Below are 25995 nucleotides of genomic sequence, written 5' to 3'. Positions count from 1 at the left end.
AAATAAATTTCAAGCAAATTTGAATTAATTGTTTAGATTTTCTTTTATAAACGTATTGAGTCACCCGACAAGAGCATCTTTAAAGAAATGTGACAATTATAGAACTGAAGTTAGCCTTGCAAATTGTACATTTTGGTTCCTCCCTAGTACGTAGGTACTTGCCGGCAGCTTATTAACGCTGTGGATGGGAACATTGGGGAGCATTGGCAGGACGAACAAGCGTCTGGCCTCGCTTGCCACATTCACCAGTCCTTTGGTGACAACCACGCAAGGGGAAGGGCTGGGGCAGCAGCAGACCTGCAGAAAGTCCGCACAATCACCAGCAGTTACTGGAGACCCTTCTCCCCTCCACGTGAACGGAGATTTAGGTCCCATGGCCAACTTCCCTGAAGCAGATCCTCGCCGTGATGCAGAAATGGGTTCGGACAATGACTCAGAAGTCTGTGACCTTGCTCTTGATGGTGCCCTTGAAGATGAAGCCCTCAAGAATGCAGATGCTCTCACGGAACAAGAAGTTGCTCGGAGACGATTGCGCAGAGTTAACCAGCTCATGAGGCTGTATCGGATGCACTACTGGGGCCTGCTTGAAGAACTCAGGTCCAAGTACAGGGTTTTCTACATTAAGCATGGCAAAGGGGGATGGAAAGATGACACAGAGGCTGTTGAGAAGGAAAAGCTTGAGGGTACAGTCGACAACTCAGATGGGCAAGACTTCATGTCAAAAGGCAAGTTGCAATTGGGCGACAATTCTGGTGCCATGAAAGAGCCACTTGCACCAGACAAATCTGTAGGAGAAACCTTGAGGTGTACTTATCAAGGTTGCAAATCCAAGCCTTTGGCCCTCAGTGGCTTCTGTTTTTCGCACATTCTCTCAGAGCCACGCCAGCAGCTATATCGGCCGTGTTCGTTTGTTATCAAAAGGTGCACTCTGCCTCCAGAGCTCTACTGAATTGCATTTGTGTGTCAGGCTGAAAAGAGTTTCAATATTATGGCAATTTGTGTTGACATTAATGGGGATGTTGCTTTATACAAGCGCAATGGAGCTATTATATTTGCGGTATTGTTGACCAAAAAACACCAGAGATGTGAGAGTAGCCACTCATAACCATCATCAACCATAGAGAGCCAATCGGCAATAGAAACACGTTGGTGTGCGTGCTCTAAGCCTACCATGTGCCCTTGCCTATATAGGGGTCAAAGGTGTAGGTAGGGCAAATCATCCAACAAACAAAAAATAAACAGGGACGCCCAGAAAATAAATGGGCAAATATGGACAATGGACATAAAATGGGAGGCCGGCCAAAAGTGGGCGATTGAACAAAGATACAATGTAAATGATATGTAGTAGGTGGCAGGTTTAGACATACGAGTATGCCCTAGAACAGGGTAGGAGTGCTGAATACTTTTTAACACTGTCTCTCAGCACTTGATGCTCACAAATCTTGGTCACAAGTTTGTGACATGGCATACTTGCCAACTTAAAAGATTGCCGAGGGGGACTAGAGGGTTAGGGTAACCCTAACCCAACTTATAGAAGATGGTGGAGGTGCCTAGATCCTTAAAATAAAGCAACTTGCCGTACGGATCCCTTGAAAAATGTGGATGTTGTTGATGTGGCATGTGTACTGATTTCTGCGATTTGCGGAACAGCGAGAAGGGCGCTAGCTTTTTGAGGGAGAGCTTTTGAGAGCCAAAGCTTTTCACAGGAGTTGCTTTTGGGAAAGAGGCCACATGTAAAAGTTTATAAGCAGAGTCAAGGCCACCTCTTCTTTGGCAGATTAGCTGGGGAGCACTTGGACCCTTGGACATTGTACCTTGTGAAGCATCAATAAGAAAGAAGTACCAAAAGAGGCGCAAGTCTTTGGGGCCAGTGCATCTGGAAGCGAAACTCTACCGCTTTGTGTTGAGTCTCTCTCTCTCTGTCACGAGGACGTGGCAGTTATTAACCATGTCACAGAGATGTGGCAACTGCTAACCTTGGTTGTTGGTTTCTTTCCAATGGGGTTTATTTTATTTGTTTAAGACCCTCTTTTTGAAGTAGCAAACGGTCGGACATTGTATGGCCAATGTGAACGGTAGATTCACCCGCAGACGGGAAGTGGTCGGCACTGGAATTCGTATGGTAAGAGGATGTCTAGGCTCAGAGCAAGATCATATAGGTCCCCCCGTCGCACTTAGCAAGTTGGTGGATACTAGGAAGTGAACTCAATTAAGGCGTAAAGTCAAGGTGGGACTACCAACAAAAAGTATCCGACAGTTGGGCCACATTGCATTTTTGGATGCGGTCCCAATGAGGATAGATGGTCAGAAGACCAGTGGGAGCCCAACGGAAGCATCTCCTAAAATTTAGGGAACTGCTATTTTGGGCCACGAAATGTGTTCGCGTCATTACCTTCGGTATGACTAGGGGAACACTTTACAACTCTGCCGCGAAGTCAACTGACGCACCAGTTGAGATATTTTTAGCAGGGAAAGCCCAAACTCGGAAACTGGGCGACGTGTCAGCTTGTGAGCGATTCTGCCACTCTGGGAGGCAAAAACGAGCTGCATATCAACAAAGGGGGCGCCATTTTCAGCCACAGGCGGATTGTAACAGGTACAGAAGCTATGGAATGCTTACCTTGCCCTCTATGCACAGTATGGTGACGGGAGTGATGCCCCGCACGCTACATACTGCTCTCTTTCTCCCCTACGTGCAGTTATGTGATGCCCCACAAGAGGGCTACTCATTTGACTGATGTACAGTTGTGTGGGTTCATGCTTTTGTGGTGAGGCAAGAGCCTCCTTGAGCAGGAACAGGGGTAGCTAACTGCTGCTCCAAAGCAGGCACTTGTGAGGGTCATAACCTCACCGTACAGGTGCAAAATCAGCGCTGTGTATGCGCTGTAATTTGACTGTTTTTCAGCCATACGGATGCCAGGATCATTGGGAATCGTGCCCCACTGGCAAAGGACAGTTAAGGGACTGTTTGGGGCTGAAAACAGGGCAAAAACCAGTAAATACAGCGTGCTGAATTTACTGTTTTTGGACAGGAATCAGAGGGTATACGTCAGTGCAAGCGAGTTCCAGCAGGGGAATGGGTTTCGCGCAAGTTTTGGGGCTGTTATGCTGCCGAAATTTGGCCAAATCAAATGGTATCTAGGTGGATACACGTGAAGGATTCCCAGGACCTTACCTTGTAATTTACCCTCCTAAAGAATAAAGAAATACCGAAAGGGGCGCCAATTTTGGGGCCTACAGGTTGTCGGCGTCTGCTCGGAGCATTCTAGCTTCCGAGCCGTGTGTGTGATTAAGTGTTAATTCCCGTCGCAGGTTCTCTTTGCAAAGTGCTCTGTGTGTGTGTTTAAAGTAAAGAATTTCGGGTGAAAGCCAAAGCCTACCGCCCTACGGGCCGGTTTCATGGTTCCATTGCCGGGATATCAATCACTTTTTCCTCAAAGAGTGAGCCTGGATTGTTCAGGGTAAAGACACACAGTGCAAGAACGCGGGGATTACACTATGGCCGACAAGGGGAAGGGAATTATGGAAGAGGGTTCCTCTCCAAAGGACAGGTAGGAGATTCCTATGGTTTTTGAGATTGGCGAGAGCTCACGGCCACGTCAGTCTGTACCTCCTGTCAACGTGAATGTCCCTCCAGTAGTACAGGGCTTTATGACAGGGCAACTTGAGGATGATGCGTTTAAGACTCAGTTAGTTGCCGCGGTGAATGTCTTTTCGCAGCTGGTGCAAAATCCGAGGTTTATGGAATTCTTGCAAGCGCCACCAGTGCAACAACAAAATAGACAACTTATGCCGCGTACGGAGCTTGTTGAAGCTCAAGCCCAGGTACTTCATGAGGCGCAGGAGGAAAGGGAACACTCGCATGTTGCGGAGTCGGGGGCTCCAAAGCAGGTTCCTCCCGTGCTTGAACAGGTGGCTAGAACGCCTATTCCACAGGTTATGCCAGTTCAGCCCGCCACCTTTCAGAGCCAGCATGCTGTCTTGAATGGACAGGGAGCTGGATACCAGGCTATGCACTCAGTTTTTCCACCACACGGTACATCCTGGGTATTTCGGGGGTGGATCAGTGTTCCAAAGTATGGCTGGTTATGCGTCTGGAAGTCAGCCGTACATGCCAGGAACAGTGTTCGGGGGTATGCAAGGCATCATGCCAAACCCCATGTATGGTACTATCGGCATGCAGCAAGGTTTCCACGGCAACCAAGGCCAGTTTGGGGTGCCACAGGGTCATTTTGGCATGGCTGGTTTTTCTGGACAGCAGCCAGATATCGCACCTCTGACGCAAAATGTGAATGGCCAACACGTGCCGATCATGCCTAGTACAGTGCCCATGTTGCAGACCATCCCGTATGACAACTTGGGGGCACTAGAGAAGCCGAAGGCTTACAAAGAAGGTGGTGCAGCAGTAAAGTTCAGTACCTTCAGTGGTTTCGAGGATAAGACAAAGGCACTCACTTTCCTCCAGCAGTTTGATACAGCTTATGCGGGAGGGAATTTTACAGAGGCCTCGAAGGTCAGGAAAGCTGCCACTTTCTTAAAGGACAATGCGCTTACCTGGTGGACGACATTGTTAATGCAAGGACAGGCACCCGCCACTTGGGTTTACTTCAAGCAAATGTTTGCATCTGCTTGGCTATCAAATGAATTTGAAGCCGATGTCCTGACAGATTGGCACCAGCTTACGGCAGCTTTGTGCAAGAGCTTGCTGGAGTACAATAGGAGGTTTTGTAAAGCATTACTCTCAGTGACCTCCTACAGATTTGTGCCATTGACAGAGCAGATAGAGAAGTATTGTTGTGGGCTGCCTAAAGGGCTTCGCGATTACTGTACAAAGAATAGAGTGGCTACCCTTACTCAGCTTATGGAAGTTGCGAACACTGGTCTTGCCTTGTTGAAAGGAGAGGACAGTGGATTTCCGAGCAGTGATAAAGGAGGGCAGCAAAAGAAAAATTCAGCGAAGAAGCCCTTTGTGAAGACGGCTCCTGATGCGTCACAGGGGTCAGAAAAGGCCACCAAGGACAAGGATTCAGCTGGGACTTCTGGAGCGCAGGCGAAGAAACAGAAAAGGAAGCCTTTTGTGCGCAAGTCGCTCGAGGAAAAGAAGGTCCTAATGGCTGAGAACAAATGTTTTATATGCGAGCAGCCTGGTCATATTTCTATCAATTGTCCACAAAGGAAAAGGCCAGCTGACTCAGAGGATAAAGAAGACCAGAAAGGCAAGAAGCCTAAACCCACAGCAGGTTTAGTGCCAGACATGGTGGGTGACAGGCCCAGCACAGATGCCAGTGAGTTATGCAGGGCATGGGGTAAAGTTAGGGATCAGACGGCACTCATCTTCTTTGATCCAGGTGCCAAAGCCAACTTTATCTCACCAGAGTTAGCTATGAAGCTCGGCATCAAAGCTGAAGAGATGGGGTACATAGCAGAGGCAGGGTTGGCATGTCCTGGCCACTCAGAGTGTGTTACTCCCATCATTGGAAAACTGCGTCTGCATATTCAGTCATATGTGGACACTGAAGAGTTTTACATCATGCCGCTGGAAGGTTGTGACGCCTTGTTGGGGATCCCGTGGATGTTCCGAGTGCATGGAGTCTTGGATGCCTACAACAAAAAGAGCACTGTACAGCATAGGGGCAAAACTCACATCTTGGATGTAAAGCTTAAAGGAGAGTCAGTCCCTATTGTATCTGCTTCTGCTATCACTTCTATAATAAAGAATCATCTTTCTGTGTACTTGATTTTTGCACGTGATGTCTCAGATAGGGATCAGTCAAATTTATCTGTGTTAGATAAAGAAAGGTCAGCATTTTTGCAAAAGTTTAGTGACTGTTTTTCTGATTCATTACCGTCGCAATTACCGCCAGAGAGACCTGAGGACCATCGGATAGATTTGGTGCCAGGGTGTAGCCCACCAAATAGACCTCCCTACAGGGTTAGTGCGGCGCAGCAGAAAGAGATTATGGGCCAGGTTGAGGAGTTATTAGAGAAGGGGCTGATTCAGCCTAGTTCTTCACCCTTTTGCTCCCCAGTGCTCCTAGTGCAGAAGAAGGATGGCTCATGGCGCATGTGTATTGATTACCGTGCGTTGAATAAGAATACCATCAAGAATAGGTTTCCTATTCCTCGCATTGATGATATTCTCGATCGTTTAGAGGGTGCTGCAATTTTCAGCAGGATAGACCTGAAGAGTGGGTACCATCAGATTCGTATAAGGCCAAAGGATGTGCACAAGACTGCGTTTAGAACGACATTTGGTCTTTATGAGTTTCTAGTGATGCCGTTTGGGCTAACAAATGCTCCTGCCACGTTCAACAGAATGACAGTTTGTTGGAACATTCTTCGATGACAAAAAAGTTGGGACTACCAACAAAAAGTATCCGACAGTTGGGCCACATTGCATTTTTGGATGCGGTCCCAATGAGGATAGATGGTCAGAAGACCAGTGGGAGCCCAACGGAAGCATCTCCTAAAATTTAGGGAACTGCTATTTTGGGCCACGAAATGTGTTCGCGTCATTACCTTCGGTATGACTAGGGGAACACTTTACAACTCTGCCGCGAAGTCAACTGACGCACCGGTTGAGATATTTTTAGCAGGGAAAGCCCAAACTCAGAAACTGGGCGACGTGTCAGCTTGTGAGCGATTCTGCCACTCTGGGAGGCAAAAACGAGCTGCATATCAACAAAGGGGGCGCCATTTTCAGCCACAGGCGGATTGTAACAGGTACAGAAGCTATGGAATGCTTACCTTGCCCTCTATGCACAGTATGGTGACGGGAGTGATGCCCCGCACGCTACATACTGCTCTCTTTCTCCCCTACGTGCAGTTATGTGATGCCCCACAAGAGGGCTACTCATTTGACTGATGTACAGTTGTGTGGGTTCATGCTTTTGTGGTGAGGCAAGAGCCTCCTTGAGCAGGAACAGGGGTAGCTAACTGCTGCTCCAAAGCAGGCACTGGTGAGGGTCATAACCTCACCGTACAGGTGCAAAATCAGCGCTGTGTATGCGCTGTAATTTGACTGTTTTTCAGCCATACGGACGCCAGGATCATTGGGAATCGTGCCCCACTGGCAAACGACAGTTAGGGGACTGTTTGGGGCTGAAAACAGGGCAAAAACCAGTAAATACAGCGTGCTGAATTTACTGTTTTTGGACCGGAATCAGAGGGTATACGTCAGTGCAAGCGAGTTCCAGCAGGGGAATGGGTTTCGCGCAAGTTTTGGGGCTGTTATGCTGCCGAAATTTGGCCAAATCAAATGGTATCTAGGTGGATACACGTGAAGGATTCCCAGGACCTTACCTTGTAATTTACCCTCCTAAAGAATAAAGAAATACCGAAAGGGGCGCCAATTTTGGGGCCTACAGGTTGTCGGCGTCTGCTCGGAGCATTCTAGCTTCCGAGCCGTGTGTGTGATTAAGTGTTAATTCCCGTCGCAGGTTCTCTTTGCAAAGTGCTCTGTGTGTGTGTTTAAAGTAAAGAATTTCGGGTGAAAGCCAAAGCCTACCGCCCTACGGGCCGGTTTCACTCTCTCTCTCTCTCTCTCTCTCTTCAAGTCTAGTTCAGTTGTTTGGATTTTTCTCTCGTGTTGCTATAGATTTCTCGCTTGGAGTGTCCAAGCCTATTATAGTGGTATCAAATCTTGGATGATTCTTCTACTATGAAGGATCCGATCCCTTCTCGTGCAGCGCACATGCATTCTCGGACTGAATTTGGTCAACTGTTCCACCGACTATCCGACTTCAAGAAGACGAAGTCAACCCCAATCCCAGTGGGGGAACAGTAGAAACCAATGGAGATTCCAATAGGAGCCGACCTCCTTTCGAGGAATCGAGGGAAGACCATGGCCTTTTCACACGAGGAGATTGTGAGAGGATAAGAGTCTCGGGGTCAACTATAGCTTGACACCTGTGCCAAAAAAACAATGATCAAGTACTCCAAAGATTCAAAGTACGCAAAGAATCCGAAGAACCACTTGCTTGACGAGGTTTAGTCACAATAATGAGATGATGTCCATTCACCTCTCAAGTCATCTATGAAGAAGAAAGCAAATTCGAGTGTAGAAAAGCAGAAACTGTACTCACAAGAGTTTGGCGATGCTCTTGAGTAGAAGGTCAACAAATTGATGAAGACTACAAAGCAATCTGGGAAGAAGAGTCATTCAAAGAATTATCTTGGTTACCTAGGTTGGAAATCTACTTTCGAGGAAGCCGGTAGATATAAGAAGTGTGTCCGCTTCGAGGATGACCCCAATTCTCTGTCTTCTAGTCTTCAGATAGCTTAGAGAGTTGTTCTTCCTCTGTGTAACAAACTGTTGACGTGTCGACCTACTGAAGAACGGAGCTACCAGCCGAGGGGCCTAAACCCTGGAAGAAGCAGAAGCAGCAACAGATTTTTTAAAATTGCATAGCTGTTGATGACGTGGCAGATTTTCGAAAATTGCGCTGGCATGATGACGTGGCAGGCTGTACGGATTTTCGTAAATTACTTTGGTAGCTTTTGGCTTTGCTTTTTGGACCAGAAGCTTTTGAGTTTTGAAGGCTTTTCATTGTAACTGCTTTTCAGGCCAAGGGCCTATTAAATATGAGGTTAGGGCTCATTCTCTGCATGCTTCCTGGAGAAGGTGCAGAGTCTGGTGTACCGGCTTGTACTGGGTTGATGCAATATAAAGAAATACCGAAAGGGCGCCAAGGGAAGACAACCTAGCGTTTTCAGCCAACACCAGCAGCTAGGGTTTTTGGAGCAGCTTCTCTAGCGTTTTCTGCTACAAATCAGCCAGGCGTTTTTAGTCTGCAGATCAAGCCTAGCGTTTGCAGATTCCGGCTCCAGATCAGCCAAGCACATCAGCGTTTTCAGTTTTCAGCACTTAGCCATTGCAGGTTTAGCCCCTAGCCTCACAGATCGCACCTACCCGCCACAGATCCTCGCCTACCGTCGAGTTAGCCAACGTTTATAGTTTCAGCCCACTGTTTTCAGTGTTCAGCATCTGCGTTTTCAGCGCATCGTCGTCATCACCATCCTCGCCGACACAAATGTCAGTGTTCAGCAAAAAGTCAATGTTTTACAGATTTCAACATTTCAGCCCTAGCGTTTTCAATTTTCAGCCCGTCCTCGTCCTCGTCATCATTGTCGTCGACATCGTCGGCAAGTCCATTGCATCTAGACCATTGTACCAGATTTGTGCAATCTATAGCATAGACCTCTCTCGCCATAGAGAGGGGGGCCCTTGGAGAAGGGTTTGAGAACCACCTGGTCTCATATTCTTCTTTCTCTCTTCTCTCAGTCTCAGCACTTTCATTCATAGTAGCATTCACTTTGTTTGTGATCATTGCACTCTCTTTCTAAAGGACGGAAGGCTCTCCCTTCCGTAAGTAAAAGGAACCCTTGAGCACAGTTCGGAGCACTTGTCTTGAGCAATATCAACATCCACTTCCGCTCCACCTTACATGCATTTGCCAAGGTCCGGGAGGCTTTAGCGAATCTCAGGAACGACACAAGAAGGTAGCAGATCGACACCGTCGCGATTGAAATTAAAGGAAAATGATTGGGTGCTCTTACGTTTCGAGAAGGCACGCCTAAGAAAGAAAAGGGAAAGGAGCGGCTTTTTCCTAAGCTTAGCATGAGATATTATGGGCCTTTCCAGATAAAAGAAAAGATAAATGATGTCTACTTGAGACTGAAGCTGCTTGATACGTGGAAGATTCACAATGCTTTTCATGTGAGTCTATTGAAGCCTTTTAAAGGCGATGTGCCCGGTGACGGGGAGTCTAATGAGCAACCTGAATTGGAGGAAAGCGAGGAGATACTCGTTCCAAAACAGATTTTGGCACACAAGGACAGAAAGATAAAAGGTAAAGCGATTAGGCGGTTCTTGGTTAAATTCAAGAACTATCGTGCATTGGATGCGAAGTCAATGGAGGAGGAGGACCTAGCAGATACTCCTCAGATCTTGGAACTTTACCTTGAAGCATTCGGTTTAGCATAGTCTACTCCGATAGAACCCCAACTTCAGCGAGGGTGAATCTAGTGCAGCGGGTTTGCTCAAGAGGGGAGTCGCTCCTTTGTCAATGTATTACTACGATTTTGAATAGTGATTGATGTCCCCTTTGGGTTTCAAGGATACTAAAGGGCTGAGTAGTATTCTGCTATATGACTTTATAACTATAATTCTCGAAAATGAAAATGATTGATTTGTACATGACTTGTTTGAGTGCAGGAACTGAAAGACAAAATGACTGCAGCATTTCGGTCTCATAAATCTCTATAGACATGATTCCAATAAGGGTTAATTAATCGGGCATCCGTGAAGTCCGGAATGGATCTAGATGCGATTACTAAATACGTTGCCGATTGATCATTGTCTGAAATTTGGAATGAATTTATATGTGATTTGTCAAGTGATGTCGTGTGATGTGACTGTCGATTTATACAAGTGCTAGATGTGTCGTGTCTAGTGTGTCGGTACTAACAGTCAGTGTCTACTAAGACAGATTATGGCCTTTGTCTGTTTTGCAGGTCTAATCGAGGGCGATTACAATTCTTTCAGGAGGGGGATATATCAGAAACTGGTGACGTGGCAGGCCCCCGGATACACACCCTGCGGTAGGAAATGCCGCGTGGTAGCAAGCCTGAAAAACACGCCAAAAAACGCGCTGACAGGCGGACATGGCAATGCCGTACAGATTTGCGCAAAATCCGTTGATTGCCGACTATTGGGTTAAAGGCCTAAATAACCCCGTTTTCTACATTTTTATACTTTGTCCAGGTTCAATGTTGTCCAGGTTCACATTGTACAGGTCCAGGTCCGGACACATTTTTTTAAAGTCACTTATAATAAAAGTGGGAAAACCCAAAACTCACTTATTGAGTTTTCCCCAAAAACGTGAGCTCTCTCTCTTTCCCTGCTTCGATCCCTAGCGCTTCCTCTCTGCTGCACTCTGCCTCCTGCTTCTTGCCCCAATCCTGCACTACATCGCGACGTGCACCTACCGGTACCCTCTGCTTCGTGCTTTCAACTGGTATCAGACCCCTAGGGTTTCACAAGGACCTATGCAAGTGGTTGGACAACAAGCAAAAGGTGTTTTCTTGCGACAATTTCCACTTCTATCGCGAACGCCCTTGCTTCCGGAATCCGGTGTCATCGGGGATACCTAGAGTGCCAAAGCAACCCAAGACAGGCTGTTTTTAGGTCAAAAACAGGTTATTACAGCAAAGTACAGGTTCTCTCATGATGTATTAAGTTGTGGGAACACTTGTACTTGGTCCCTACTACCCTAAATCAACCAAATTTGCTGAAAAACAGGTTCTATAACAGGTTTTTACAGCAAATTACAGATTTACGCAAGTTTATGCAAATGTACATTTGATGTATTTGGATTGGGGAAAGTATTAAATGCTGTAATTCTCGAGCATTAAGCAAGTTTTGGATGCAAAATGCCCTCTTCGAGTCAATTTTTTGCACTTTTATGCAAAAAATTAGGGCTTTTGTCCATACATGCTCCCAAAGGCTGTGTTTTTGCATTATGTACACTCTTTGAGGTTAAAAACAACAACGTTTGTTGTTTTTGGGCAAAAATTTGCTTGCTGAATTTTTCGCACAAAAAAATTTCAGAAATTGCTATTCTTACTTAAACTTGCATAGTTTTGGCTCAAATTGCTTCTGTGACACTTTGGAGTTGTTGTGCACATTGCAGTGAGGTTATATTCTGTTTTTGGTGCATTTTGCCCAAAAATTTCAGCATTTAAGCCCTCTTGTCTGTGCAACTATGGCATCGACTTCCTCTGATGTTAAGAATCTCTTCGAGATCAAGCGGTTTGAGGGAATAGGTTTTGATCTTTGGAAGGATAGGGTTCAAGGAATCCTCTTTCTTAAAGATTTTGACAGGGCACTTGAAGCAGAGAAGCCAGAAGATATGTCAGATGCAGCATGGCTTACATTGAACAAGAAGGCCATTACCTACAGTAAAATGGCCGTCTCTGACGAGATCTTGGTAGATCTCAAGGGTCTTGTCAATGCGTTTGAGTTGTGGGAGAAATTGAAGGCAATGTATGAGAATACGACCCCAGTTAGTCAGGTGCATTTGATGCGGAAACTTGTTGGCATGCAATTAGATGAGTCCAAGAGCGCTGCAAAGCATTTGTCATTGTTTACAGGCACTCTATCTCAGTTACAGGACTCAGGTTTTCCCCCTTTTGATGATAAGCTCAAAGCTATCTTCTTGTTGATGACTCTACCTGATTCTTGAGAAACATTGGTGGTCTCACTGTCAAATAATCCCAACTTGATTTTTGATGGAGTTAGGGGTTCAATATTGAATGAAGAAATCAAGAGGAAAGCAAGTGGAGAAGGAGGTGGCTCAGCCAACATGGTTAGAGGCAGGACACAGAGGAAGAATGCCTATGCACAGAGAAGTAAGAGTAAGAGTAGAGAAAGGGGAAATGCAAGCAAAGGCAAGGGTGATGTGACATGCTATCAATGTGGCAGGAAAGGTCACAAGAAACCCGACTGCAGATATTATAAGGCAGAATTGGAAAGGAAGAACGGTGGAGGCAAAAAGAAAGAGAAGAAGGAGATCAAGACAGATGCACAGGACAGTCCAAAGGACAAAGAAAAGGCCAATGTGGTCTCTAGTGTTGTTATTGAGGAGCTGTCAGATGTTGAAGACATCTTATGTGCCACTTTGTCAGCTGATGATGCTGATAAGTCTGATGCCTCTCTCAATGTTCATACACAGGATATGCAGATCACCAAGAGTGATCTAATTGATGCTTTATTGACTGTTAATGATGCATTATCCCAGACTTGGATAGTTGATTCCGGTGCTTCATTTCATGTGACTCCTATCAAGGAGTGCTTTTCTACTTTTGTTGCAGGCAGCCATGGCCATGTTTACCTTGGAAACAATCATGCATGTTCCATTGAGGGTATTGGCACCGTGCATCTTTCTATAGATGGCACAAATGAGCTTGTCTTGCATGATGTTAGATATGTGCTAGGAATCAAGAAGAGTCTGCTTTTTGTTGATATGCATGGTTAAATCATTTTGTTTGAGAGAGGATCATGGAAGATGACAAAAGGCTAAAGGTTGATTGTAAAAGGTACAAAGAAAGGGACACTTTACTGCTTGCATGGAAAGGCCTTGTTGGGCAAATTTATTGCTTTGGCTGAAATTAACTCACATATGGAGTTGTGGCATAAGAGGCTTGGCCATATGAGCCAAAAAGGCCTTACTAAGATTTGTAATTTGAACAAGCTTGATGCTAAAGGCACAAAGCTTGATTTTTGTAATGAATGTCAATATGGCAAGCAAGTAAAAAGTTCTTATTACTCTCGTGTCTCTTGCAAATCTAATGTGCTTGATCTTGCACATTTTGATGTTTGTAGCATGCCCACTAAATCTGTGGGGGGTGCACATTATTTTATCTCTTTCGTTGATGCTCATTCTAGAAAAATCTGGGTTCATTTGCTCAAATCTAAGGATGAAGCCTTTGCTGCATTTAAGAAATTTCATGCATTTGTGGCCACCCAAACAGGTAAAAAGCTGAAATACTTGCGTACGGATAATGGGGGTGAGTTCACAAGTGGTGAATTTAACAAATTTTGGGAAAATTTGGGCATTAAGAGGGAGCTTACTGTTCCATACAGCCCCTCTTCTAATGATGTGGCTGAAAGATACAATAGGACTTTATGTGAGAGGGTGAGATGCATGCTGTCCACAGCTAATCTCCCTCATGGATTTTGGGGAGAAGCTCTAAAAACTGCAGTGCATATATGTAATCGATTCCCTCACGTCTTTGAAAGGTGACATCCCTGAAGAGGTTTCGTCTGGTAAACCTGCTTCATATGATCACTTACGCGTCTTTGGTTGCGAAGCGTTTGTGCATGTAAGACCTGAGTTGAGGAGTAAGCTGGATGCAAAGTCCATTAAAGGCCTCTTTATGGGATATGGTGAAGAAGGTGAATTGGGCTCCAAAATTTGGTTACCTCAGCTCAAAAAGGTTGTACGCAGCCGGGATGTTGTTTTTAATGAGGCAAGGCTGCTTAAAAACAATTGTGCATCTAATGGTGACCATAAGAAGGTCAAATTTCAGCATGTACAGCCACGTATTAGGCCTAATTTTGACCCTCGAGATGCACCACATATGGCTAAAAATGTTGATGAACATGTGCTGTTTGAGCCAGATGATGTTGGACAACAAAATGAGGCTCTTGAAGGGCATGTGCAACCACATAACAATGCTGAAAACAGGGCTGAAAATGATGTACAGCAGCCCTTTGTTGATGATATCATTGTTCCACGTGATGTAGACCCATTTCCAGATAATATGGATCATTGGGTGAGGCGTTCTACTCGTCCAAGGCGGAATGTGAGTAGATATAATCCCTCTTTGCATTATATTATGCTGATAGATGAAGGGGAGCCTCTCACTTATAAAGAGGCTAAGACATGTGAGTCAAGCAGTAAGTGGGAGCTTGCAAGAGGAAATGAAATCCTTGTATGCAAATGATACTTGGGATCTTGTGCCATTGCCTAAAGGGAGAAAGGCTCTTTCTAACAAATGGGTATACAAGATTAAGATTGTGGATGAAAAACCCAAGTACAAGGCAAGATTGGTTGCAAAAGGATATGCACAGAAAGAAGGAATTAATTTTCAAGAAATCTTTTCTCCTGTTGTAAAGCTTACAACTTTGTGTCCTTTTTGCTCTTGTTGCGGTGCTTGATTTGGAATTGAATCAAATGGATGTAAAGACAGGGTTTTTGCATGGCGACATTGAAGAGAACATATACATGAAACCATGTGAAGGTTTTGTAGTTCCTATACGCGAGGAACTTGTATGCAAACTGAAAAGGGCTCTGTATGGTTTGAGACAATCATCACGGCAGTGGTATAAGAAGTTTGACACTTTTATGTTGTCTCAAGGCTTTAAACACAGCCATGCAGATCATTGTTTGTATATGAAAAGAGATGAAGATGGTAGTCCCATCATACTTGTTCTCTATGTTGATGACATGCTGCTTGCTGGGAAACATAAGACTAGTCTTGTGTAAGGTGCAGCGGAATGAATGTTTGAACTTTGCTTACGATGAGTGCTCCGAACTGTGCTCAAGGTTCCTTTTGTTCTTATGGAAGGGAGAGCCTTCCGTTCTTAATGAGAGAGTGCAATGATCACAAACAAAGTGGAGGGACACTGTGCGTGCAAGTGTATGAGACTGAGAGATAGAGAAGAGAATACAACACCAGAGACGTAAAACCCTCCTCTGAAGGCCCCACTCTCTTCGGTGAGAGTGGTCTACTATTAATTGCACAAATTGGTAGAAATTGAATGCATGTGACTGATGCAAGTCTAGGCTAGATCGATGACGACGACGGGGATGGCGAGACCGATCTAAGGGTTGAAATCTGCTACTCTTTATCTGCTGTCCAAAAACGCTAATGGGCTAAAATCTGCTACGGCTGAAAAACGCTGATTTGGGGGCTGAAACTACAGGTCTTTAGGGCTGAAAACTGATGGGCTTTGGCTGAAAACTACAGGTCTTCATCTGCTGAAATGGCTATGCAAAAACGCTGCCCTTGCTGGTAGAAAACGCTAGGGCTACTGGTGCCTGGCGATAGAGGTGATGGGATAAAAAACGCTAGGCTGAGGTCCTTCTTGCGGTGGAGCTTGCTGATGAAAAAACGCTAGCAACTGAGAGAGGCTAGGCGATGGTACTTGATGAAAAACGCTAAGGGGTCTGCTCGAGGGAATCGCCCCCAAGGGGTTCTTGCTTGAGAAGTTGCCTGTTGAGCGGTTTAGCTCCTGCTGCCTCTTCTGCCAATTAGTGCTAGTCTAGGTTTGCTTATATACAAACTTACTCAATTTGCCCTACCTACTTTCCAACAAAAGTCACTTAAAAATAATAAGTGAAAAATATAAATAATAGGTAAAGTAGGCTAAATGCACTGGAAAATTTCCCTGAAGGATTTTGATGGAAATGCTTATGATCATGCTATGTGCAACCAGAGGATATGCATCTACACTAAGTGTCTGGGCATGCACGATTTGCGAACAGACTCACAAAAGTGCCAGATCACTTCTAAAACTAGACTGACTGGACTGACTGAACCCTTGTCGTATTGTAGCTTGTCCACGGACACATAGGGTTGGATGTGTCAGGTGACATCCCCTCCTTTTCAAAGTGAGGTACTGATACCGAACTGTATGGCGTCGAGGGAGATCGCCAATAGCATCCGGAATCTTGGAAGGGACTCTTCGCCGGCCCACTCTGATGTGTGGGTCGTGCGGTACTTGAACTTCATAAAGGTCTGCAACGCTTGCTTCTTTGGGCCGCGCCGAAAGCGACACAAAGTCTTCTGTGGCTCCTTCAATGCTTCAACTTCGTTGAGAGTCATGCTTCTTTCTTCTTCAAGAATCTCCATGGCTGAAAATTCTTGAACCATTTCCAACACAAAACCATGAACATACCTATTCCATGTAAAGTGAGTGGAAAAAATCTTGTCTTCCTCACAGACTGTGCATGCAATGCAAATGAACAAAGAGACGGAGTGTCAAACCGTTCACCACACACACGCAAACAATGAGATCGAATATTTCTCTTATGATCTAGAGCAATCAACTATGGCAATTCACAATGGAAATGCTCATGCTTGGTGCTCATACTTTCATGTGCTCTTTCTACAATTGTGTTGTGCCAAGGAAGAGACATGGAATGTGACTTCCTTGAATGCATACTTTTCAGCTTTTCGTGATTAATCCGCATTCTTCTGTGCTCATCCATGAGTGAAACGTGCTCAACGTACAATATGTCATGCCTAGGAAAAGGGATCACATAAAGATGCTAATGAAAATACAGGAACCGATCACGAATGAAACACTCGGTTCTTCGTCGTGTTTGATCAAATCTTCCTGTGGGGGTTCTGTGGACCTCAACTCAAGAGCCAAGATCGGTTCTTCGTGATTCATCGAATTGGCAATGAGGTTAGCTTCGCTAGAAAAAGCATCAACTAAACCATCATCCTTGTGAACAATCACGTCTTGATTATACAAATCATCATGCGTGTGAGAAATCACATCTTGATCATGCAAATCATCATGCTCATCATTGTCATTCAAATCATCATGCTCATCATTGTCATTCAAATCATCATGCAAATCATTGTCATTCAAATCATCATGCAAATTCTGTGTGTCATGCTTGGGAGAAGAAGAGACTGAGAGAGTCTCCGTCTCTTGAATCTCTTGCATCTGTGCTTGCACTTGAGAAAAGAGTCGCAAGAACGCTTGCATATGTCGATCGCTCTGTTCTTGCCTTGCTTTGACTGCCTTTCTTTTTGCTTTGCTTTCTGTGTGTCTGCGATCCATTTTTGCTTTTCTTTTTGCGTGTCTGCGATCCATTTCTGCTTTTCTTTCTGCGTGTCTTGCTTCGCGTTCTAACTTCATGTCCATCACCATCTTGTCGAAAGCCTCCATACGAGTTAGTGCAATCCTTGACGTAGATGGGGAAGGGGGAGGGTCGGAAAAACCTCCTGGTGGGGAAAATTCTTCTTCGCCTCTCTCATGCTCATCACCTCTAAGCGAAGTATCCATTCCGCTTCGAGTGATGACCATTCTGAAGTCGTGGGTTCTTGTGGTCTTGGGTCTTAAGTTCACGAGGAACTTGGGTTCTTGGGAGTCTTGGTTCTTGGGGTTCTTGAGTTCTTGAGGTTCTTGCGGGTCTTGAGGTTCTTGAGGTTCTTCTTTCACTTGCAATCTGTGTTTGAGAAGGATATTCTTCACCCGAGTTCTGCTCTTTTCCGCGGGCGCACCCCTTGGCGGCCTTGTGCTCACACCAAGGTTGCTTTTTCCCACCTCTCGTCGATTGGGCGGCTGTGCTTAGTTCACGATCCGCTCTCAATGAGTGAAAAGAGGCACAAGGGGAGGCTGGACAAGGGCTTTTTTTTTTGGATTCCTGTCACTCTGCAAAAACACGATTAGGAATCGACACGCCCAAGTGAACTTGGGTTTGTGCGACCGCAACAAGCAAAAAAAATTCTGTGATTCCTGTGGTTCTTTCCTTGAGTGATATAGAACACTGCCAAAGCTCTGATATCAATCTTAGGTGCAACAAAATGAATGTTTGAACTTTGCTCAAGATGAGTGCTCCGAACTGTGCTCAAGGTTCCTTTTGTTCTTATGGAAGGGAGAGCCTTCCGTTCTTAATGAGAGAGTGCAATAATCACAAAGTGGAGAGACACTATGCGTGCAAGTGTATGAGACTAAGAGATAGAGAAGAGAATACGACACTAGAGACGTTGTAAAACCCTCCTCCCTCCGAAGGCCCACTCTCTTCGGCGAGAGTGGTCTACTATTGATTGCACAAATTGGTACAAACTGAATGCATGTGGCTGATGCAAGTCTAGGCTAGATCGATGACGACGACGGGGATGGCGAGACCGATCTAAGGGCTGAAATCTGCTACTCTTTATCTGCTGTGCAAAAACGCTAATGGGCTAAAATCTGCTGCGGCTGAAAAACGCTGATTTGGGGCCTGAAACTACACGTCTTTAGGGCTGAAAGCTGATGGGCTTTGGCTGAAAACTGCAGGTCTTTATCTGCTGAAATGGCTATGCAAAAATGCTGCCCTTGCTGGTAGAAAACGCTAGGGCTACTGGTGCCTGGCGATAGAGGTGATGGGATAAAAAACGCTAGGCTGAGGTCCTTCTTGCAATGGAGCTTGCTGATGAAAAAACGTTAGCAACTGAGAGAGGCTAGGCGATGGTACTTGATGAAAAACGCTAAGGGGTCTGCTTGAGGGAATCGCCCCCAAGGGGTTCTTGCTTGAGAAGTTGCCTGTTGAGCGGTGGAGCTCCTGCTGCCTCTTCTGCCAATTAGTGCTAGTTTAGGTTTGCTTATATACAAACTTACTCAATTTGCCCTACCTACTTTCCAACAAAAGTCACTTAAATGTAATAAGTGAAAAATGTCAAAAATAGGCAAAATAGGCTAAATGCACTGGAAAATTCCCTTGAAGGATTCTGATGGATTCTGATGGAAATGCTTATGATCATGCTGTGTGCAACCAGAGGATATGCATCTACACTAAGTGTCTGGGCATGCAGGGTCTGCGAACAGACTCACAAAAGTGCGATATCACTTCTAAAACTAGACTAACTGGATTGATTGAATCCTTGTCGTGCTGTAGCTTGTCCATGGACACATAGGGTTGGATGTGTCATGTGACATCTTGATGCTCTGAAATGTAAGTTAAATTCAGCATTTGCTATGAAGGATTTGGGTGATGCAGACCATATTTTGGGCATGCGTATTAAAGAGATAGAAAGCTGAAATTGCTGTTTTTATCTCAAGAAAGGTACATTGTAAAAGTACTTGACAAGTTTAATATGGCTGATGCTAAGCCGCTTGGAGTACCTTTACCTCCATACACTAAGCTTAGCAAAGGAGATTGCCCAAAGGATGAGGTGGCACTAGCAAGTGAACTCAATAAAGGCCCAAAGTCAAGGTATGACTACCAACAGAAAGTATCCGACAGTTGGGCCACATTGCACTTTTGGATACAAAATGTGTTCGCATCATTACCTCTGGTATGACATGAGTGTTTTGTATATCTGAAAATTAAACCTTCGTATCTTCTTCATTTTCCCACTTATCTCCAAGGCTTTAAATCTTTCCTTAAGGTCATTGTATTTAATTTGCAATTTTTTAAAGAGTTGTTTATTGTATTCACAACTTTGCCGCGAAGTCAACTGGTCGACTAGTTGGGAGATTTTTAAGCGGCGAACCCGAAACAGGAAAATGCTTGTAAATGCGCCAAGTGGCACATTTCTGTGCACTTGCCTCGCAAAGGAAGAGTTGGCGCTGAATTTTAAGCTGAGAGGAGCCTCATTTTGCATCTGCCCCACAGGTTAAGAGCTATGGAGTGCTTCCTTTCCCCCTTATGTACAGTGCGGTGCCAAGAGTGATGCCCTGCACGCTACGCACTGCTCTCTCTCCCCTACGAGCAGTATGCTATGCCCCACTAGTGGGCTTTTCATTTGACCAATGTACAGTTTTGTGGGTTCATGCGTGATTGCCGACTTGCACAGGTACTGGATTAGCTAGCGGCTAATCCCTCGCAGGTACAAGTGAATTCGGAGAGGTTTCATGTCAGAAATCTTGTCTGATTCAAAGGGCAAGTAGCCCTACAGGTACGGGAGCTCAAGGTCTTGCTATAGATGCGACCAGCACGCGAAACGGAGCCCAAAACAGGGAATTACTGTTTGCTGTGTATTTTTGCAGGTTTAGGGTTTTGGCCCTAAATGGACCCTAATACCCCCAGGAGGTTCGGGGACGCGAAGGGACCGCTGTACGGGTGAACTGGCTCATTTTCGGGGCAGAAAACAGAGAATTCAGCGTGCTGCAGATTCTCGCCAGGTTTTGCAAAGTGTCCGTATGCGTCGGGAAAGTCACCTATTGTGTGGGGATACTGATTGTGAAGCATCCTAGTACAGTTATGTTGCCGAAATCGGGCCAGAACAGGTGTTTCTTAGCCTAGATTGTGCGGGGCAGCTTGTAGGAGATCACAGGTTTTATTCCCACTGTTAAAGAATAAAGAAATACCGAAAGGGGTGCCAATTTTGGGGCCTACAGGTTGTTGGCGTCTGCTCGGAGCATTCTAGCTTCCGAGCCGTGTGTGTACTTAGGTGTTAATCCTCGCTACTGGTTACCTTTGCAAAGTATTCTGTGTGTGTTTAAAGTAAAGAATTTCGGGTGAAAGCCAACGCCTACCGTCCCATGGGCCGATTTCATGGTTCCATTTCCGGGATATCAATCACTTTTTCCTTAAAGAGTGAGCCTGGATTGTTTTTGGGTAAAGACACAGAGTGCAGGAATGCGAGGATTACACTATGGCCGACAAGGGGAAGGGCATTATGGAAGAGGGTTCCTCTCCAAAGGACAGGCAGGAGATTCCTATGGTTTTCGAGATTGGCGAGAGCTCACGGCCACGTCAGTCTGTACCTCCTGTCAATGTGAATGTCCCTCCAGTAGTACAGGGCTTTATGACTGGGCAACTTGAGGATGATGCGTTCAAGACTCAGTTAGTTGCTGCCGTATACGTCTTTTCGCAGCTGGTGCAGAATCCAAGGTTTATGAAGTTCTTGCAAGCGCCACCAGTGCAACAGCAAAATAGGCAACCTACGCCGCATACGGAGCTTGTTGATACTCAAGCCCAGGTACTTCATGCGGCTTAGGAGGAAAGGGAACACTTGCATGTTGCGGAGTCAGGGGCTCCAAAACAGGTTCCTCTTGTGCTTGAACAGGTGGCTAGAGCGCCTATTCCACAGGTATGCCAGTTCAGCCCGCCACCTTTCAGAGCCAGCATGCTCTCTTGAATGGACAGGGAACTGGATACCAGGCTATGCACTCAATTTTTCCACCACCCACGGTACATCGTGGGTATTTTGGGGGTGGATCAGTGTTCCAAAGTATGGTTGGTTATGCGCCTGGAAGTCAGCCGTACATGCCAGGAACAGTGTTCGGGGGTATGCAAGGCATCATGCCAAACCCCATGTATGGTAGTATCTGAAGTGCTAGAGGGGCTGGCGATGGATGTAGCAGACCACACGAGCAGAGAGAGAGAGAGTGCGAGCTCTGTTGCAGAGAGAGGGAGAGAGCGTACGATTTTGTTAGTGTGTTTCTTGGGCACACAACTAAAAGCCCTATGTTTTATTATTAAGGGTACAAACTTGTGACCATTTAAATGGCCTTTGGGTGTGAACACACCCAAGTATAAAAGAATGAATAAATGAGTAAGAAAGGGTATAAGAGGGCCTTTAGACCCAACAACCTCCCACTTAAAGGCTCGATGTGGTACCTTTAAGTAACTCCCACTAAGTGTAAGCAATGCTGATGTTGTGTCTTAGCAAGACACTTAGTGAGAACATCTGCAGGGTTATCCTGTGTCTTGACCTTTGTCAATGTGACAAGGCCATCATCCAATTCCTGTCGTATAAAATGGTACCCACATCAATGTGCTTGGTACGAGCATGGAACATGGCATTCTTAGCTAGGCATACAGCACTCTGACTATCACAACCAAGCATTGGAGCATATGCAGGAAGACCAAAGTCTTTGACCAACCTGCCAAGCCAAATAGCTTTCTTAGAAGCCTCTGTGGTTGAAATATATTCAACCTCTGTAGTGCTCAGTGCCACAATCTTCTGTAACCTTGAACACCATGAAATAGCACCTCCAGCAAGTGTGAATACATACCCACTGGTAGACTTTCTAGTGTAAGATCACCTGCCATGTCCGAATCACAGAATCCCCGCAATGATAGTGTACCCTTGCCATAACATATACATGTGTCCAGTGTACCTTTTAAGTACCTGAATATGCTCTTCACTGCCTCCCAATGTGGTTTGCCAGGATTAGACATGAACCTGCTAACAACTCCCACTGCATAAGCAATGTCTAACAACTCCCACTGCATAAGCAATGTTTGGTCGTGTAGCAACCATGGCATACATCAATGAACCACAAGCTGAAGCATAAGGAATACCTTTCATAGCATGAGCAGCTATATCATCTTTTGGGCAATCTAGCTTGCTAAGCTTTGTGTGCGTAGGTAAGGGCACACCAAGAGGCTTAGCATCAGCCATATTAAATCTCTCAAGTACTTTCTTGATGTACTTGTCTTGAGAAAGGAATAAAAGACGCTTCTTTCTATCCCTCCTAATACGCATACCCAAAATATGTTCAGCTGCACCCAAATCTTTCATCGAGAAAGCAAAATTCAGCTCCTTTTTCAAAGCATTCAAAGTCTCCTTATGCTTGCGAGCAATCAACATGTCATCCACATATAGGACTAGCACAATAAGACTACCATCAGGAGCCTTTTTAGTGTAAAGACAGTGATCTGCTTGACTGCGTTTGAAACCATGATTGAGCATAAAAGTATCAAACTTTTCGTACCACTGTCTAGGAGCTTGTTTCAGCCCATACAAGCTGCGTTTGAGTTTGCATACCAAATGCTCTTTCCCTGGAATGACAAAGTCCTCAGGCTGCAGCATATACAGCTCCTCATCCAAGTTACCATGTAAGAAAGCAGTGATCACATCCATTTGATCAAGCTCCAAATCCAAGATAGCACATAGAGCAAACAACACACGGAGAGTAGACATCTTCACTACAGGTGAGAAGATTTCTTGGAAGTCAATGCCTTCCTTCTGTGCATAACCCTTGGCAACTAAACGCGCTTTGTATTTGGGTTTGTCATCAACACATTTGATCTTATAAACTCACTTGTTAGGAATAGCTTTCCTACCTTTGGGCAAATGCACAAGCTCCCATGTATTATTTGCATACAGTGATTGCATCTCAGATTTCATAGCAAGCTCCCACTTACTTTTGTCGTCACAAGACTCGGCCTCTTTGTATGTAAGAGGCTCTCCCTCATCAGTAAACAAAACACAATCCAAAGATGGATGAAACCTCTCTGGTTGACGTCTCTGACGTGTAGATCTCCTCACCCAATGATCTACATTTGTTAGTAAAGGGTCTACATCCTCAGGAATGATTTTGTTATCATTTAGCGGCTGATTTTCAGCATTTATACCCTGCTGTAAATCATTTTCAGCCTGCTGGTCATTGTGTTCTACCCCATTTTGTGCATCTATCTGTTGTCCATTCTCTTCTAGCTGTTGCACAAATGGTTGCTGCTTAATTTCAGCATCAATAGGCACCATATTTTCAGCTAAGGAAGGCTTTATGGCTGGCTGGTCATTATGAAATTTGACCCTCTTTTTATCATGGTCTACTTGTGTAGCATTTTGGAGCAATTTAGCCTCATTAAATACTACATCTCGGCTGCGTACAACCTTCCTGTAATCAGGTAGCCATACTCTATAACCCATCTCACCCTCATCTCCATAACCCATGAAGATGCCTCTGATGGATTTCATGTCTAGCTTAGTCCTCTGATCTACAGGCACATGTACAAATGCCTCGCAGCCAAAAAACACGCAAATGGTCACATGAAGCAAGTTTGCCAGACCAAACCTCTTCGGGGATGCCATTGTCCAAAGCACGATTTGGAGAACGGTTGCATAAATGAACTGCAGTTTTCAAAGCCTCTCCCCAAAATTCTTGCAGAAGATTAGCTGTGGACAACATGCAACGTATCCTCTCACAAATTGTGCGGTTATATCTCTCAGCCACGCCATTAGATGATGGATTATAAGGGGCTGTTAACTCCCTTTTAATACCATGCATCTCACAAAAACCATTAAATTCACGTGATACATACTCTCCCCCATTATCTGTTCTTATGGCCTTTAACTTGAGATCTTTTAAAAGCGTCAAAAACATCACTCTTGTTTTTAAGTACATACACCCAAGTCTTTCTACTGAAATCATCAATAAAAGATACAAAATAGCGTTCACCACCATGTGAGCTCACAGGCATAGTGCAAACATCTGAATGTCTAAATCAAGAGCATGCAACTTTTTAGAGACACCAGACGAAAAGAGAACTTCACTTGTTTACCATAGATACAATATTTACAAAATTCAAGGCAAGGACCTTTTACATCAAATCTCCTAAGAGAGGAGAGAACCTGTAGTCCTTTCTCACTCATATGGCCTGTAAAATCTGTAGTCAGGCTTTTTATGCCCTTTACGTCCACATTGATAGCAAGTTATATCTTGAGATTTTCCCTTGCTCTTACTTCTACTCTTGCCCCTGTTAGTTACATTGTTCCTTTTCTCTGACCTGCCCCTTACATGATAAGCTGTGCCACTGCCTTCACCACTGGCTTTCACCACTGGCTTTCCTCCTAATCTCCTCATTGAGAATGGAGCCTCTTACACCATCATAGGTTAAAGCAGCATTGTTTGACAATGACACAACAAGCGCTTCCCAACTGTCGGGCAAAGTCATCAAAAGAAAGATAGCTTTCAACTTGTCATCAAATGGTTGCAGCCCTGAATCCTGAAGTTGACTCAAAACACCTGTAAACGCATTCAAATGCTCAGATGCAGGCTTTGCCTCATCCAATTCCATGTTTAAAAGTTTCCGCATGAGATGAACTTGATTCACAGGAGTTTTATTCTCATACGTACTAGTCAACTTCTGTCAAATAGCATGTGCAGTGTCAAGACGCTTAATATCAGTAAGCACATCATCTGACACAGCCATTTTGATATAAGCAACAACCTTTGTCATAAAATCTAATATCTAACCAACCGAAATGATTTTCTCATATTAAATTGATCACTTAATGTGGGAGAATAAACGGGAACAAGTGTTAAGATATAGATATGTGCTTATAGATCTATCTCAACACGGGGCCAATAGTAAAGGGGCCCAAATGGGAGATGGTCTATCAAGAGCAAGGCTAACCAATGGAGCATAAGACCTTAGGGTTAGCTTCATTGAAGACCTCCAATAATGTGTGTAAAAGTCCTTTGACCTTAGGTAAGCTAGGGCTGAGCTTGAGGTGGGAACCCGGCCCAAACTCGAGGTGCTTGTCGTGCTTGAGGTGCTTGTCTTGCTTGAGGTGCTTGATTAAGATGCTTGAGGTGCTTGACTGGCTCCATGCTTGAGGTGCTTGACTTGATGCATGATTAAGGTGCTTGAGGTGCCTTGAGAAGCTTGCCTGAGATGCTTGTGGGAACACCCCCTACTTCAAGTGCTTAGTCATGCTTGATGACTAAGGGGCTTGCTCATCCAAAGTCAAAAAGATCCCTACAAGGGGGGGGGATGAGAGAGAACACACACACACACACACACACACACACACACACACACACACACACACAAGGGAAGCCCCAGCTTGAAGAGGCAGCAAGGACACTTGTCAAGTTCCTCCTCATGTTGCCCTCATGGTGTGCCTGAAACCTATTGGTTGGCCACCTAAGGGGTCCAATGATAATAAAGGATATTTAATTAATTGATTTTGCATTTATCAAGTCCTCAAAGGGGAAAGGGGGACACTTGTCCCAAGGCTATCTCTGTT

General features: G+C 45.0%; 1 protein-coding gene and 1 pseudogene across 1 annotated transcript in view; both read left to right on the top strand.

The window, feature by feature from the left end:
- Positions 1-141: 141 nt before the first annotated feature.
- Positions 142-25995, top strand: part of LOC147436963 (uncharacterized) — a 42861-nt gene continuing 17007 nt past the window's right edge. The window contains exon 1 of the mRNA XM_086486360.1: positions 142-921. Coding sequence (XP_086342486.1) covers positions 185-921 — 737 coding nt within the window. The 5' untranslated portion in view covers positions 142-184. The remainder of the gene's footprint in view (positions 922-25995) is intronic.
- On the top strand, positions 13946-14508 carry LOC147436964 (uncharacterized; annotated as a pseudogene).

The sequence above is a fragment of the Adiantum capillus-veneris genome, chromosome 17, assembly GCF_014529385.1.
Source record: "Adiantum capillus-veneris isolate H3 chromosome 17, ASM1452938v2, whole genome shotgun sequence".
Classification (NCBI taxonomy): domain Eukaryota; kingdom Viridiplantae; phylum Streptophyta; class Polypodiopsida; order Polypodiales; family Pteridaceae; genus Adiantum; species Adiantum capillus-veneris.
Note: the sequence above shows the minus strand (reverse complement) of the source record. Positions and strands in the feature narration are given on the sequence as shown.